This window comes from Rhipicephalus microplus, chromosome X, assembly GCF_043290135.1.
Source record: "Rhipicephalus microplus isolate Deutch F79 chromosome X, USDA_Rmic, whole genome shotgun sequence".
Classification (NCBI taxonomy): Eukaryota; Metazoa; Arthropoda; class Arachnida; order Ixodida; family Ixodidae; genus Rhipicephalus; species Rhipicephalus microplus.
Genome location: NC_134710.1, coordinates 185,449,961 through 185,464,681, shown reverse-complemented (window position 1 = coordinate 185,464,681; position 14,721 = coordinate 185,449,961). Strand labels below are relative to the sequence as shown.

Here is a 14,721-nt window from a genome sequence, read left to right as displayed (position 1 = left end):
TTGATACTGCAATAAAATTATGGCAATTAAAATGCAGGCAAATGCATTTAAAATAGTCCACCTAGTACAAACTTGAAGCAAAAAGAAGTACTGAAAGAAAAAGCAAGGTGGTACGCAATATGCATGTTAGGGCCTATAAATGCTCTGCCTTAAGTATGAACATTTTTAAAGTAAGTGAAACAGTTAACAATGACATGATTATGTACAAACCCTTTCTATCCTTGTACAACAACCTATACAAGTAGCAACTATACATATATAATATTTATATATATATATATTTGTGTACATAACAAGACTGAAATTGTGTCTATGCAGCTCACATCAACAGGCAAAGAGGGAACTGCAACATGTGATCCCAAGTTCAGAAATATGAAATCATTTAGAACTGACCTTGGGAAAACCTTGAAAGAGTTCAATACCCAAACGCTGACTTGAGACTGCTGTCCAAGAAGTTGCTTATGCAAACAAAGTTCTCATAAATTTCTAACTCGACTCTTAACATCACATCCCGGACACTGAATGCTATCAGTACTAGTGATAACCCAGTGCTATGCACAAATTCAGTGTCATTTCAGGTGGAGTACATGAAGTCCTAAAGGTTAGTAGTAACATCACAGTGGCGCTGCTTTCAGTACCGCTCATACGACAAAATTAACCTTTAGCAAAATACGTTATGTACCACAAAATTACAAGTGGGACATCCAGCGAAATGGTGAATCTAGAATGTGGCCTGCTTTGCTGGTTAATGCAATGAATCCGCACGCCAAACTGATGAATGAACGAATGACCAAAACAAAATGACGGTGCATGTGACACTCTTCACAAACGAAACACGTCGACTGAACATGCCATTGAAGTTATTGGCTAGCACAGATTCTCGTGCCAGTAAAGACTGGCATCTGTAAATTGCTCATCATAGTCGTATAGCCACTGCTGCGCAATGCTATGTGGACATCCCAGAGCTCGTACGAGGCACCAGTACATGTGCCAACTACATTTGGTGACTCATGTGGTACAATGGGTGTCATCCTCAATCAGTGGCCGTGTGTCATCACAGCTGACCACAGTGTCTGTGGCTACTACAGGCAGGGCATTCCGGCTAGTCCCCTCTGATAGCACAGACGTCGTTGAGACTTTCCATCGAGATGTTGCAACTGTGTGAACACCCAAGACAAGGCTGTTATCAGCATGCACTGTGGTGGCGAGCACTTCCTCAGACGATCCAGTCTCATGAGACGTGACTGAAGGTGTGGGAGGTGACGGAGGCCGACGCCGATGGCGCCGCAGGCGTCGTGTGCGACGCTGTGTGCCTCGTGTACACATATTTCCCAGGTCGTTCTGTGTGCTTCCAGGCCCATACACTATCACGCCATCTGATGGGACATGGTACCTGCAACGAAAAGAACAAAATATCACTTCTGTAGAGGGAAATATATTTAGAAGTGTCTGTGGGGTGTTGCACCACAGCTTTAAATATGCATAAGACATAGGAACAGAATAACACATCTTTCTAACTGAAAAAAAAAAAAAAGCAAAATCATACTCTTTGAGGGGGGATACGGTTTAAAAGGCTGAAAATCACGAAAAAATTGACTTTTTGAAGCCGACATTTTTGGAATCTGTAACTATTTTTTCACTTATCTGAGAAGTTTCTAGCTTCTTACGTCATTATTTCTGGTGCAAAATCAATTTATAACACCTTTGCGAGATGAATTCGAGCACAAAATAGGTGCTAAAATTGCGCTTTTCCCCCGCCAAACCATTACCGTTATACACATGCTAGCGTGGCTATCTTGGTCTCGTTTGGAAGGGTGGATCATCTTCAATTTCCCTTCACTGCTGCCTCGTCGGGCTCATGGGTTTTTAGAAAAAACGCGTCATCAAGAAGTACCAGAACGCAATTTTATTGGCTGCATGGGGCACATGACAAAACTTGGCTCCGTTTGACCAAGTGGCATTTCCGGCGTCTGCTTCACCACTGATATGCACACGGGCATGAGCCATATTGTCATGGTGCTGTCGACTGTGTGCTGCAGTAAAGGAGTTCCACGCCACACAAATTTGTGAAGCGGGTGTGGCGATGGTTCGTTCCTCGTCAACTTCAGAAAGAGCCCCGTTATGGCTCAGGACGAGGATAACGAACTCGCGGCACTTCACGGCGGTTGCCAAGTCACCCGTGTAGGCCTAACTCACGTACGAGCACGTTGGTTGTCAACAACGTCACTGAAAGCGGCCGTGTTTTGGAGCCTCAATAGTTGCAGGACGACAAGTAAAAAAGCAGAAGTGAAGCTATGAGAGAGAGCAATCTTTGCAACGACAGAACGGAAGCGCAGTCTTATCGCTGAACGCGCCGATGTCGAAGTCCCCCCTCCCTCTCGCCTAATGAAACGACCTTGTTTGTGTGTGAACTGTGTGACAGGTAGTCAGAGTGGATTTCACCGCGTGTCGACAAACAACACAAAACCAATATGTTCACGGTGAACCTGCTCACCGCCCACGCAATGGAGGCTACTGGCAACCGGTAGAGTGCTTTCAACGACGCGTTCGCAATGACGAACATATTGCGCCGGGGTCTCCACTCGAAAATGTGGCAATCAAGAGCAGCCTCGAAATTGATGAGCGAGTGCACGAGTTCGGTCTGCGACATCTACAGCTCAATGTGGGCGAGCCGGAAAACATAGCTTTGTCATAGGACGGATCGCGGATCATGCACGAACGCACATTCGTCGCACATCGGCGTCAGTACCGTCACCGAACTGATAAGTGGCCTTGTCTGCAGACAAGCACACGACAACAACTTGCAGCAGAACTTGATAGAAATGACACGCTTGTGCTAACAATCAGTCTGATTACATACCAGGTGCATATTAACTGACTAAAAGTGTGTGTGCCATGATATTTTTCACTGAAAGCAGCGAAATAAAAGTTCTCACAGTTTTTTCACATTTCATAACAACACAGATTTTGACCACTTTCCTTGTTTGCTTTTTCTGTAAAAACGGACCTAGGACCGCTAGAGCTATACAGTCGAGCCCGCTTATAACAAACCTGAGCGTGACGTGGCATCCGTTCGCTGTATCCTGAAGTTCGAAGTAAATGAGACACAGCTTTTAAAAAAAGTTGAGAGTGAAAACACAAACTTTTTTTGCTCCAAAAAGTCTGTGAAGCACGTGCTTCGAAGAGCAGAAGCGATAAGAGCGGTCTCGAGTTCATTTAAAACGGTAGGGTGCTCGTTCGCCGAGGCCCGTGGCATACGCTGCATGAGGCACTGGCTCCAAAGTTTCGTCGTTCTCGCAATCTGATTCCTCCAAATCGCTCTCGCCAGGTACTTCATTTACAATGCCCCAATTCGTGCATGGTTCAGCAGTGTCGGAATCATCATCGGCCATAATCAAACCATTGCAGCAGATGTCCCATCCGCTCTACCAGGTCAGAGTCGACGACGCGCTGCCACAAATCGCCGCCGCAGTTCGGAAGCTTCAGGCTCGGCATCGGGCTCGACGTTGACGAAGTCGGCCTCGCGAAAACAGTTTCGCACGCATGTAGTCGTCACCGCCGCCCACATATATTCTCCACAGCTGAATACCGGGACGGCCGAAGCGGCAAGTTGGCTGCCAGGAGGTCAACAGCTATGACCAAGCGCTCCACAACGCGGCACCTAACGCACGGATTACGTTCAAGCTAAGCGGTCACACTTTCGACGTTTTGTTGAGCGGCAGGATAAAGCGTGCTAGTCCTCACGTCGGCCATCATGACCACACACGCACACTAAGAGCGAGCAAGACGCGCATATGCGACACACATGCCAGAACGCGTGGAACAGCTCTGGGCCCGTTTCCAGTCAGAAAACGAAACTAATTCGAGCCAGCGTGGCGGGCGTCGCAGAGTGGCAGAGACGGGCGAAGGGGTTGCGATAAAGAGAGGAGAGCAGACTTGTGAGAGAGGGGGGCAAGGAGCTGCGATAAAGAGAGGGGAGGATGCGGCGGGAGGGCGACCTTGAAAACCAAAACACACGGGAAGGAGGCAGGTTGCGTAGCTTGCTTGAACGGTTCGCGAAACTTGCACGTATAAAAACTTCGAAAGAGTGCCTGCGCACGCAGAAGTCAAAGCATGGCCGCCTGAATCAGTGCGCGCGGCGGTGTTCGTAGAATCGGTGGTCGTGGTCAAAAAATCGTTCTGTTGCGCCGGCCGGTTTGCATGACCTCACGGACTTCGATATTTCGCGATTCATTACGCGCAAATTAACAGCCGTTTTCGCGCTTCTGCATGTGCACAGTAGGCATGCTGAGCCGAGTGCGAAGCGAGCGAGAACATGTCCTAAACACGAAACGAATCGCAAATTATCAGAGTCAGTGGGGTAGCGTACGCGCGTGCATTATACGCAGAATATCGGATACAGTCGGTGGCCGACGATGTTGGCAAATGGTCTGGTCACTCCAGCCCGGCGACACCAATGACAATACCAGCGATCAAAAACAGGGTAGATGACAGACAGGTCTTTGAACGATCGGTGGCAGTGGAGGGCTGCCTAACAAAAAGCAGTCGGGGCATGGAGGAAGGAAACAACTTTCCTTCCTCTATGGGTTGGGGAGAGGGGGGCAACTAGAGGGTCGTGGAGGCAGGGTTGGCGTTTAACAATAAGAATGTATGGGCACCTCGCCGATGCCTGGACGGTGGTCAGAATTGGTTTCCCGGGAAGTCGGCAGACCGCTGACTCCGTTCGCTGTAACCGATCAGCGGTGTTTCGAGACGTTCGTTGTAAGTGCGATTTTGTGCCATTGAACCAATGTATATTTTCACGGTCACGCAGATATTGTTTGTATTAAGCGTAAGTTCGTTTTAAGTGGGGCAGTTATATGTGGGCTCCACTGAATATCTTTTTGCACAATGTAGTTAAATGTGCACAGAAAGCAATGCTGAGATCCAATTTTTAATATACAGCTACAATTTTATAAACTTTTCATTAAACATTTCTTTGTTTTTGGTTACATGAAGGCAGTGAACTTTAATGCTGTAATTCGAGAAGTACTTGTTCAATTTTTGATCAGCTTGCAGCGTTGCACTGCTTAGGCTTTCTAGTATTCATATATGTGTTATGACTATGTAATTTTATGTAGATAAATTTTTTGTTTAAGCAAACAACACAATGTAATTACTAAGTATCTCCAAAAATAATTAACCTGCATAAAGTATACTTGAATAGTTAAAATAAGCTCGAGAAACTGAACAAGGCTGTGCGGTTTCACCTAATTTGGTTAAGAAATAACTCACGTTATCTTTAAAATCCATGTCCCCCCCTTAAACCTTTCATTACCTCGAGTACAGAAAGAAGTCCCAAAAGTCCATGGAGGTACATGTAAGGTGGCAACTGTAGATCGGTATATAATTTTTTTTAGAACAAGATGTCGCTTACTGCTGCTCCCAAGGTGCTGCAACCTTACTCCAGCACCACTTAGTTTACCATGTGCATTCATACCTGCCCTTACACACATTGAACCAGGTATTCTTGCACCTGTCAGTTCAAGCAGGACACATGACGTTGTTTACAGAGTGCTTGCAAATTTATAGTTCTGCTATGAACCTGCGTTTGGGAGACAAATATGAGCTATCAGAACCCCTTCTAGCAATCACAAAATTGATGACTGCAAGTCTCTCTCACTGTTTTTCTGGAGGGTGTATGTCAAGAGTCCCTTGTGGGCCTCGCTTTCTCTGTGGCAGTGCATGCCTGTGGTTTAGTTCCCTGAACATCCACTTCATTTTTTATTCTTGTGGGCCTTCATTATTGAATCAGGCATGCCTTGAAGCCTGCCGCATGCAGTCCTTCCTTCGTTTGCACACACAGTGCAACAGATAAAAAGAATGCAAAATGAGATACAGCACATTATGCTTGGGTGAGACGACTGAGACTAAATTGGGAGCAGTTTCTGGAGCAGCAAAATTTCTATTTAGGAGCAGGTGAACCTTCCTTTGGAGCAGCTCGTGGCATTTAATATATCGTCCTGTGAGCTTGAAAATACAAATTTCTAGCAATGTGAAGGCACTAGTGCATATTTTAATAGGCTTATAATACACATAACACAGAAACAGATTTTGAAGGAAGTTTTTAAACGGATTATCACCAGGTATGAACTGCACTGCCTTTTTGCATACTACGTGACCTATATAGATCTCATAACAAACATGTAAAATATTATTTAAAAAAAAAATTTTGTTGAAAACTAGGTTCCCCAGAAACATTTCAAAAAAAAAAAATGCATCAAACTAAAAAATTGTGGTTCCACAAGAATCTTAGTTACGTAACAGTGGTCCTTTGCTTAAAGAAAAGCCTGACATGACAGCGTCAAGAGCTTTCAACAGACAACAAAAGCACGTTGCACCACCGTTCGCACCCACCTCATGCGCAACCCTCTTCAGGAGTGCAGCACGGGACCAAGAAACCTCGCCGCACCAACTACGTCGTAAAGTGCGTGTGTATGGCACTAAGTGATAGACGAATGGTACTGATAACGCCTATCTACGCGAGCAACCATGCGTTATTAATATGAAACACCTTGGCCAGTTCTATATATTTTTTATTATTGTAGGTTATCACCATCAATGTAGAACTCCTGATAATACATCTACTCGCGATTGCAACCCGCGCCGCGACTCGCGTAAAGCACTTGAACTGCACAGCGCTGGTAAAAAATTCGTGTCCATGCAAATAAACTGCCAAACCTACAGAGGACGGTTTTATTGCAAAAAAAATAAAAGAAAATAAAAAACGAAGTCACGCTGCAAAGCGGCTGCTGACCGAAACAACGATCGGGCATAAAGCTAAGCCTAAAAGCTCATGTAACCCAGAGCCAACATACAGCGACGCCTCTTAAAGCACTTGGTGAGAGTTTCGATTACAAAACGAAGCAATGACAAATCACCATTCATGAAAACTGGGCCACGTGATTGCTGATACATCATAACTTGCGAATAAAGCACCGAGGTGTCAGTTAATATAGTTACAATGGTTTGAACGCATGTTCCTTCACCACGACTTCGCAAATAACCAAGCGTTTCTCTCTACTTGAGGGTACCGATGAGCGGATTTGGCTTGCGATGACTGTTATAAATGCGATGGGAACTCGCTTGTCTAGATAAATTAGTAGCGAATGAGCATAAAACGGGAATGGGTTGCATGCGTGGTCGCTTATGGAACCCATTTTGAGAACCCATGTGCATGCGCCAGAGCATTCAGGAGACGCGTCGCATGCAGGAAAATTACTCCCAAGTTTACAGTTACTCGCTCACAACAAACGTGCAAGCGTAGGTGATCCCGTGCACCAGTGTCGTCATGAAAACCACAGCCACCAGAGGAATGTGCTACGCACAACAAAGGACCTGAGAGTCAACTCTGCTATGCTTGCCAATCGACTCTGTGGTTCTCGCTGGCCTCGTTTTTGACGCGAGGAAGTGTCATTCTGGTGAGCTTCAAGCCCTTGTGCTCGGATATCTAGTCGACAGGGACGGTATACGGCCAGACCCCCAAAAGATCAATGCTGTCCGAGACTTCAAGCAACCAACATCTGTGAAGCGCCTCCGTAGCTTCGTGGGCCTATGTTCTTACTTTTGCTGGTTCATCAAAGACTTCACCCAGCTTGCTCATCCTCTGACAGAGTTGCTCCACAAAAATGCCCCATTCTGATGAACCGTTGAGTGTGAGGCTGCTTTTGAGCAGCTGAAGTATTTGCTTAATTCCGGGCCCCTTTTGCGCCATTTCGACCCGGAGGCACTCACTGAACTGCATACAGATGCTAGTGGTATCGGTGTTGGTGCCATGCTAGTTCAGTATCACGACAGCCGCCAGCACGTCGTGGCGTATGCAAGTCGTACTTTGACTGAAGCGGAGAGGAATCGTATGGTCACCAAACTGGAATGTCTTGCGGTTGTTTTTGCCGTCCAAAAGTTCAGACCTTATTTGTACGGCTGGCAATTCAAGATCGTCGCAGATCATCATTCGCTTTGTTGGCTTGTCGGACTACGTGACCCAGCTGGTCGGTTGGCTCGCTGGGCCTTACGGCTTCAAGAATATAATTATTCTGTGACCTACAAGAGCGGTCGATGTCACGCATATGTCGACTGCTTATCTCATTTTCTATCTGCGACTGTGGATGCTGATGATTTTGATAACTACCTGGCTGCTATCTCCTCCAACTTCCCAAATTTGAACGTCTTCCGTCACGAGCAACAGCGTGACCCTTCGCTGAAACCAATGATCGATGTGACTCGTAGCTCCAAACGCACCACGCCATTTGTGATTTATGACGCCCTACTATATCGCAAGAATTACTCCAGCCATGGTTCCACACTACTCCTTGTCGTGCCAGAATGCCTGCGTCTTGCGGTATTCCAAGCCATGCACGATGACATCACGTCTGGGCACCTTGGATTTGCCCGAACGCTTCACCGTATTCGACAATGTTTTTACTGGCCTCAACTCTGGAAGACCACCAAGCACTACGTCGCAAGTTCTGATGTCTGCCAACGCCACAAACAACCTACCACGCCATCGGCCGGCCATCTGCAACCAGTTAAGCCACCGACATCACCATTTGAAAAAGTCGGCAATAATTTACTGGGCCCTTTCCCCAAGTCTACCACCAGCCGCCGCTGGATTATTGTGTGCGTAGATTACCTGACGCGGTATACTGAAACAATGGCAGTTGCTTCGGCCGCATCATCTGATGTGTCATGGTTTCTTCTGCACTCGATTATACTCCGTCACGGCGTTTCTCTGTTGATAAGTGATCGCGGCCGGCAGTTTACCGCTGACATTGTCGAAGAGTTGCTACGGCTTTGTTTTTATTTTATTTATTTATTTTCAGTTTATTTCAGACATAGTTACATGACATGAAATATCTCCACGAGGCAATGCAAAAGGAGACTCGTATGTCTCCTGACGAGGCCTTCACCCCGGTGGCAGTATCGGCATTCCACGCCATACCATCCTCAGACCAACGGCCTCACTGAGCGCACTAATAGTACCATCATCAACATGCTTTCAATGTAAGTCGTGGCGGATCACAAGAACTGGGATGCCGTATTACCTTTTGTTACATACGTCTTTATTACTGCGAAACACGAGGTCACAGGTTATGCGCCTTTCTTTCTCCTCTATGCTCATCATCCCCAAAGTTTCCTTGACACCATACTTCCTTTTTCGACGAACGAAAACGCCAGTGTCGCGCAGACTTTGTGTCGCGCCGAAGAAGCTCGTCGACTTGTTCGGCTCCGCACTTTATCCGCTCACGCTCGCGCGAAAAACCGTTATGACGCAAAGCACCCGCTTGTGACTTTCGCTACGGGTGATTTCGTCTGGCTGTGGAGGGCCGTTCGAAAAAAGGGGCTTTGCCAGAAGCTTCTTTCCAAGTACTCAGGACCATTCGTTTTTACTCAGTGCTTGAGTGACGTCACTTACGTTGTAGCAAAAGTGACAGCTCAGAACCGGCGTTCGCATAAGACGCAAATTGTGCACATTGCCCGATTGAAGCCCTACAACAACCGATCGCTTCTACTCGCTCGGTGAGCTTCGTCTTGCCCGGAGGAAAATGTAACGTGGACTGAAAGAGCGAGAAAGAAGAAGAGGTAGGACGCCCTCGAGCGATGGTGATTCGGCAGTGACGGTTGAGCGCTGGCATTTTCAGTGTAAATAAACCCATCACAGCCGTAACGATATTTATAACAGTTTAGAGGAGATTATGGTGGCACCATGCATGAGAGCCTTCGTCACCAGAAACATGCAAAGTAAAAAAAAAAAAAAAAAACCATGTTTGGGCGCATAAGTCAACTCGGCTCCCCGAGTTAACTTATTGGAGGTGATGGGGCACCTCAGTAGATGCACGATTGCACTCGTTAACTCCGACTGCCATTTTGTGCATGATTGTGTCAGACCGTTCCTGACAGGTACAAACTGGTTTCACTGCATTACTAGATAATTAACAGTTACTAATGTTAGTGCCACCACTTTTTTGGGGAAACTAGGGCAATGACAGCAATAAAAGGCCTACGAATGAACCTAATTACAACATGATTGAAGTCCACTGGATATAGATGCCGCCGCGTCCTTTGTATAGCCAACGCTTAGTGTTGCTCGGTTGATGATAATAATTAGTTAGATTTCGCAGTCACGGAAATTGCCATTTATGCGCAGCCTGGCACAGCAGGTCAGATTGGCGCAGCACTTCCATTCCTGTAATAGCCAAATACTTTCGATGGCGGCCTTGAGAACAGTTACTCGGGTCATGCAGGGCTTTTTGAAAGTTACAGTGGTGGGAATGCCTTCCAGCATTTTGAAGCAGCCATTGGAGCAGCCATAATCTGCTTTTGGAACACCTACCTCTGTGTTTGGAACACACACGGCCTTCCCATGACACTCGCTGAGGAAGAAATTTCCGCTTCAACTTGGCTTAATTTAGCTCAGTGGCAGAACATAGGACACGTTATTCCAAGGTCGCATGTCTGGATCCTACTGGTGGAGAGTTATCTTTTCATCCACCTTTCTTTCTCCATATTTGTATTAAAAGTACTTCTAATAACAACTCCTGTGCTTTCCCTGGCATTTTTGTTCGGAAAAGTTCCCACGGACATGTCGTCACGTGATGGTCTGTGGTAACTCTCCTGCGCCTCTACGCATGTGTGGAAGTTTACCGGTTTTTCAGCCTGCACTGGAAATAAACAGTGGCTACTTTAGTGCCAATTTGTCTCTTTCTTCCCCTCAATTTCATGTTCCCAGTATTGCGCCAGTTACGAAATAATCAGTAAACTAAGGCACCAACTCGCCGGAAAACAAGTTTTTCTACGGTTAGTTTTCATTATTATTGTGTCTAACAAAGGAAATGAGCCCTTAAATTTACACTTCCCTACGCTCAGTTTACACAAACACTTATACAGAAGCAGCAAGTCAACAAAATAAGTAGAACAAATAAGCACAAGTAGGATTATGTACAGAAGCGGTGACATAAGATTGCGAAGGATATTGCACGAACAAGCTAGCTACAGCGTGAAGTTCATAGAAGCGCCCACACACACAAACACATGCACACACATACACGAACACCTTCAAAGCTCGTTACAGTAAAATCTCATAAATACATGCATACATGACGAGAACCTGCTAAGAACCCGGCTAACTACACACTAAACGTAGTATGCATTAACCACCAAGTACATAAAAGTGCACAGGGTTCCCCTTTGGAGCGGGGGGAAGCAAAGGCTTGTTGCAGCACGCCCTTCCCTATAATATCAATGTATGGGGCAGACTTTGCGACCCCCTTTCGCCCCCTTTCGCCCCGTTTCAATTATGTCAATGTATGGGGCTAGCTTTGTGCCCCCTCATGCCCCTTCCCCCCCCTCCCCCACCTTGCGCACGCCTATGACAAAGTACTAATTTGCGTTTGTTAACGTGCACCATCACCGCTAATGAAGGACTAAATATAGTGCCACAGCAAACATTGTCTAAAGTGTTCACCACAAAGCCATTCCTTTCTTTCTGCCAAGTTCAGAAATGATTCGCATTCTTGCACGACCGTTCGATGGCACGTGGTGGCAAGACTGAAGAGCATTTCGAAACTACTATGGGGTGCAGGATACGCAGCCAACGCAGCGACCGACATCGAAACAGACATAATCAGCTGTCCGTGATAAATGTCTACCACAATCTGCTACTTAGCAGAAACTGACACAGTTTTCTGAGACACGGTACAGTCGCAGGGAGCTGATTCTCTGCTCCCTAGTTGCATGCAGCGCTTCACCTACTTAGAGTACACACCGTACCGAGCCGGTTGCACCTAAATCCCCTAGAACTTCATAAAGTAGCAACACTCTCCTCCTCCACTCGCACTTTTCCTCGGTCTCCTCTGCTTTGCACTCGCATTTCGAACGTGGCGCCACCTGCATTGTTCCTGCATAGCAGACGCCCTTTTGCGAAGAGAGCGCTTGCTCGGCAGGCAGAGCGCTGAAAGCATTCGCGCCAGTCGTCTAACTCATTCCAAAATTATCGTAATGAGCATAGCGTTAGCCCATATCAGCTCTGTTTAGTGCCACGTGCAATGCATACTTATGATCAGGCCTTGATTGAGTCACTCCCCATCACAGTGACTGGATGTTAACATTGTACACATTACCCCTTAGTATATTCTTAAATGTAGAAATGTGATCGCTAGTGAGAACACCCGTGTTTTTTCTTGGCACATCGTTCAGCGCATCTCCGAATAAACTTTACACTGTAAATAACATCGCTCAAACGTTCATGTGTGGCCGCTATGACTAACCTTTCTGTTATCAGGCGCGATAGCGCCCGAAGGGACAGTGCGGCTGCCTTTCCTTACTCTGCCCAATGGTGGCGCAAGCTTCATCATGTATAGGGTACACAATATGTGCAGAGAGCATTCACAGTGACTGTCATCCAATGAAAGCAACAACTCGCGTTGACGCTGCCGACGCAGGACGACGATGTCGCCGACGGCCAAATTTAGCGTTTGGTGAGGCATCTAAAGACTTAATAATGTGTCAGAAGGCGCACAGTTGATATATTTTATCAGGTGTGGTTGTTTCATGAAGTGGTTAGACGCACCAATCATATTTCAGAAGTGCGCCTTGTGGCCATATCTCACATACAAACTATGCCACCTAAAGAATGAGCTAGCGTATGAATTAACTAACGTGCCACCATACGCGATTACTTTGCGAGAGCTCCACTGGCGGATATAAACCTTCACACGAAATAGCAAATAAACTATCACGCGAAATGAGACGTATGTGTGAGGTTCCTAAACAATGCACGAACCCAATGACTTGAAGGCATGCACACTTTGCATAGCTGCATGCTTTTGCATCGCGAGTACCCCGGCTGATCGGTCAACATAAAACAGCCACAGAGAGCAATTTGCTCTGAAATATACGAGCCCGCAACAAAATCCAACGGAGAGTACCAATCTTAATTTGAGTCGCTTCACTCCAGTTTTGTTTATTTGAAACAGCAACGCGAGATCTCTGATGTTCCGTAATCACAAATTCGAGCACCTTTCCACGTACATTCTAAGCGCACAAACCAGTACCGCGAACTCAAACCAGTCGGCGCATAACGACAAGCAGAACATGTAAACATGTATTCTAGACACACACACAAAAAAAAAGCAGCCCTCGCAGAAGCGTTAATGAAACCTGAGTGAGAGATTGCGATGTCCTGCACATTTAATTGCGGCTTGTAGCAGAAGGTGCAATAACCACTCACGCCAACGAACAGCAACACCATTCTTGGGTGAGAAGTATTTGACAGCACAGTGCGCACGGAAGGACAAGTTTGTGTCCGTCAAAACAGATGCGCTGTGCCCCAAGGAGCAAAGATGGCAGTTGCGAGCAATTGTAAACAAACGAACACTGCGAACAGTCCCACGTGACGGCATCTGGCATATAACGACACAGCGCCGGCCTCAGAGAGGTCAGTGGAGGGGTAAAAGAGAGGAGACGTGTGAATAACCACGTACGTCGCAACTTAACGAAGTTTTAGGGGCTTTAGTTGCGCCCACTCCACTTCCGATCGTGCACAGTGGCGTTAGAAGCCTGTTGCATTAACGCGACGATGCGAGCTTTCTGCAAGCGATACTTTAGCGGTCCTGGCAGCGAACGAAGGCACGTTTGGGCTGTCGCATCATGTAAGCATGTGCTACACTTGCTGTCTCGGTGCCTGCAATCTACACTGAACTCCGCAACAATAAGATGCTTTCATTTTTGCAAAGAGGTGCACTCTGAACATAATCACCTGTCCGCGATAATTGTCTACCACAATCTGCTACTTAGCAAAAACTGACACAGTTTTTTGAGACACGGTACAGTCACAGAGAGCTGATTTTCTACTCGCTAGTTGCATGCAGTGCTTCGCCTACTTGGAGTAAAAACCGTACCGAGCCGGTTGCACCTAAATCCCCTAGAACTTCGTAAAGTAGCAACACTCTCCTCCTCCACTCGCACTTCTCCTCGGTCTCCTCTCCTCTGCATTCGCATTTCGAACGTGGTGGTCCTGGCAGCGAACGGAGGCACGTTTGGGCTGTCGCGTCATGTAAGCATGTGCTACACTTGCTGTATCGGTGCCCGCAATCCACACTGAACTCCGCAACAATAAGATGCTTTCATTTTTGCAAAGAGGTGCACTCTGAATACGGTCCCACACAATGATAAGGCAGCAGCGATCGGCGCCTCAGCACTTTCAGGCAGTCGCCGGTTACTAAAAGCGTGCAGTAGGTTTAAAGCGGCTCTACGCCACACACGTAGACTTTCTGTCGGCGATAAGTCATACTGGCGTGCCTTTCGGTAGTCGCCACATCGCCTCCGTTCTTTGCTAATGGTCATCGGAAAGGGCCTTGCCGAAATCGCACGGAAGTCGGAATAATTGATCGGCTGATTTCATGCTTTTGCAGCAGTGCAACTATATGCAAATACAGCCAACGTTTCCAGAACCTGAATACAGCAGCGCACGTGTAAAAGATGGCGACCACCGCGTATTATCTGCTCACGATGCATGCTGTCAACATTACTTTCTGTTTCAGAGCCAGGTTGTGGTGCAGCAATGGTGCAAGTTAGACAAAAAAGACGCTTTTGGAGCAGTATGGAGCAGTAATTTCCAGTTGGTGCAGGTTGGTGCAATTGGCACAGGTTTTTCACTAGTGAAGTTAGGATAGGCTCAAAGGT

At 46.7% G+C, this 14,721-nt stretch overlaps 1 protein-coding gene across 1 annotated transcript in view; it reads right to left on the bottom strand.

The window, feature by feature from the left end:
• Positions 1-603: 603 nt before the first annotated feature.
• LOC119177252 (uncharacterized) overlaps positions 604-14,721 on the bottom strand; it is a 64,379-nt gene continuing 50,261 nt past the window's right edge. Inside the window, exon 10 of the mRNA XM_037428684.2 lies at positions 604-1,393. Coding sequence (XP_037284581.2) covers positions 1,009-1,393 — 385 coding nt within the window. The 3' untranslated portion in view covers positions 604-1,008. The remainder of the gene's footprint in view (positions 1,394-14,721) is intronic.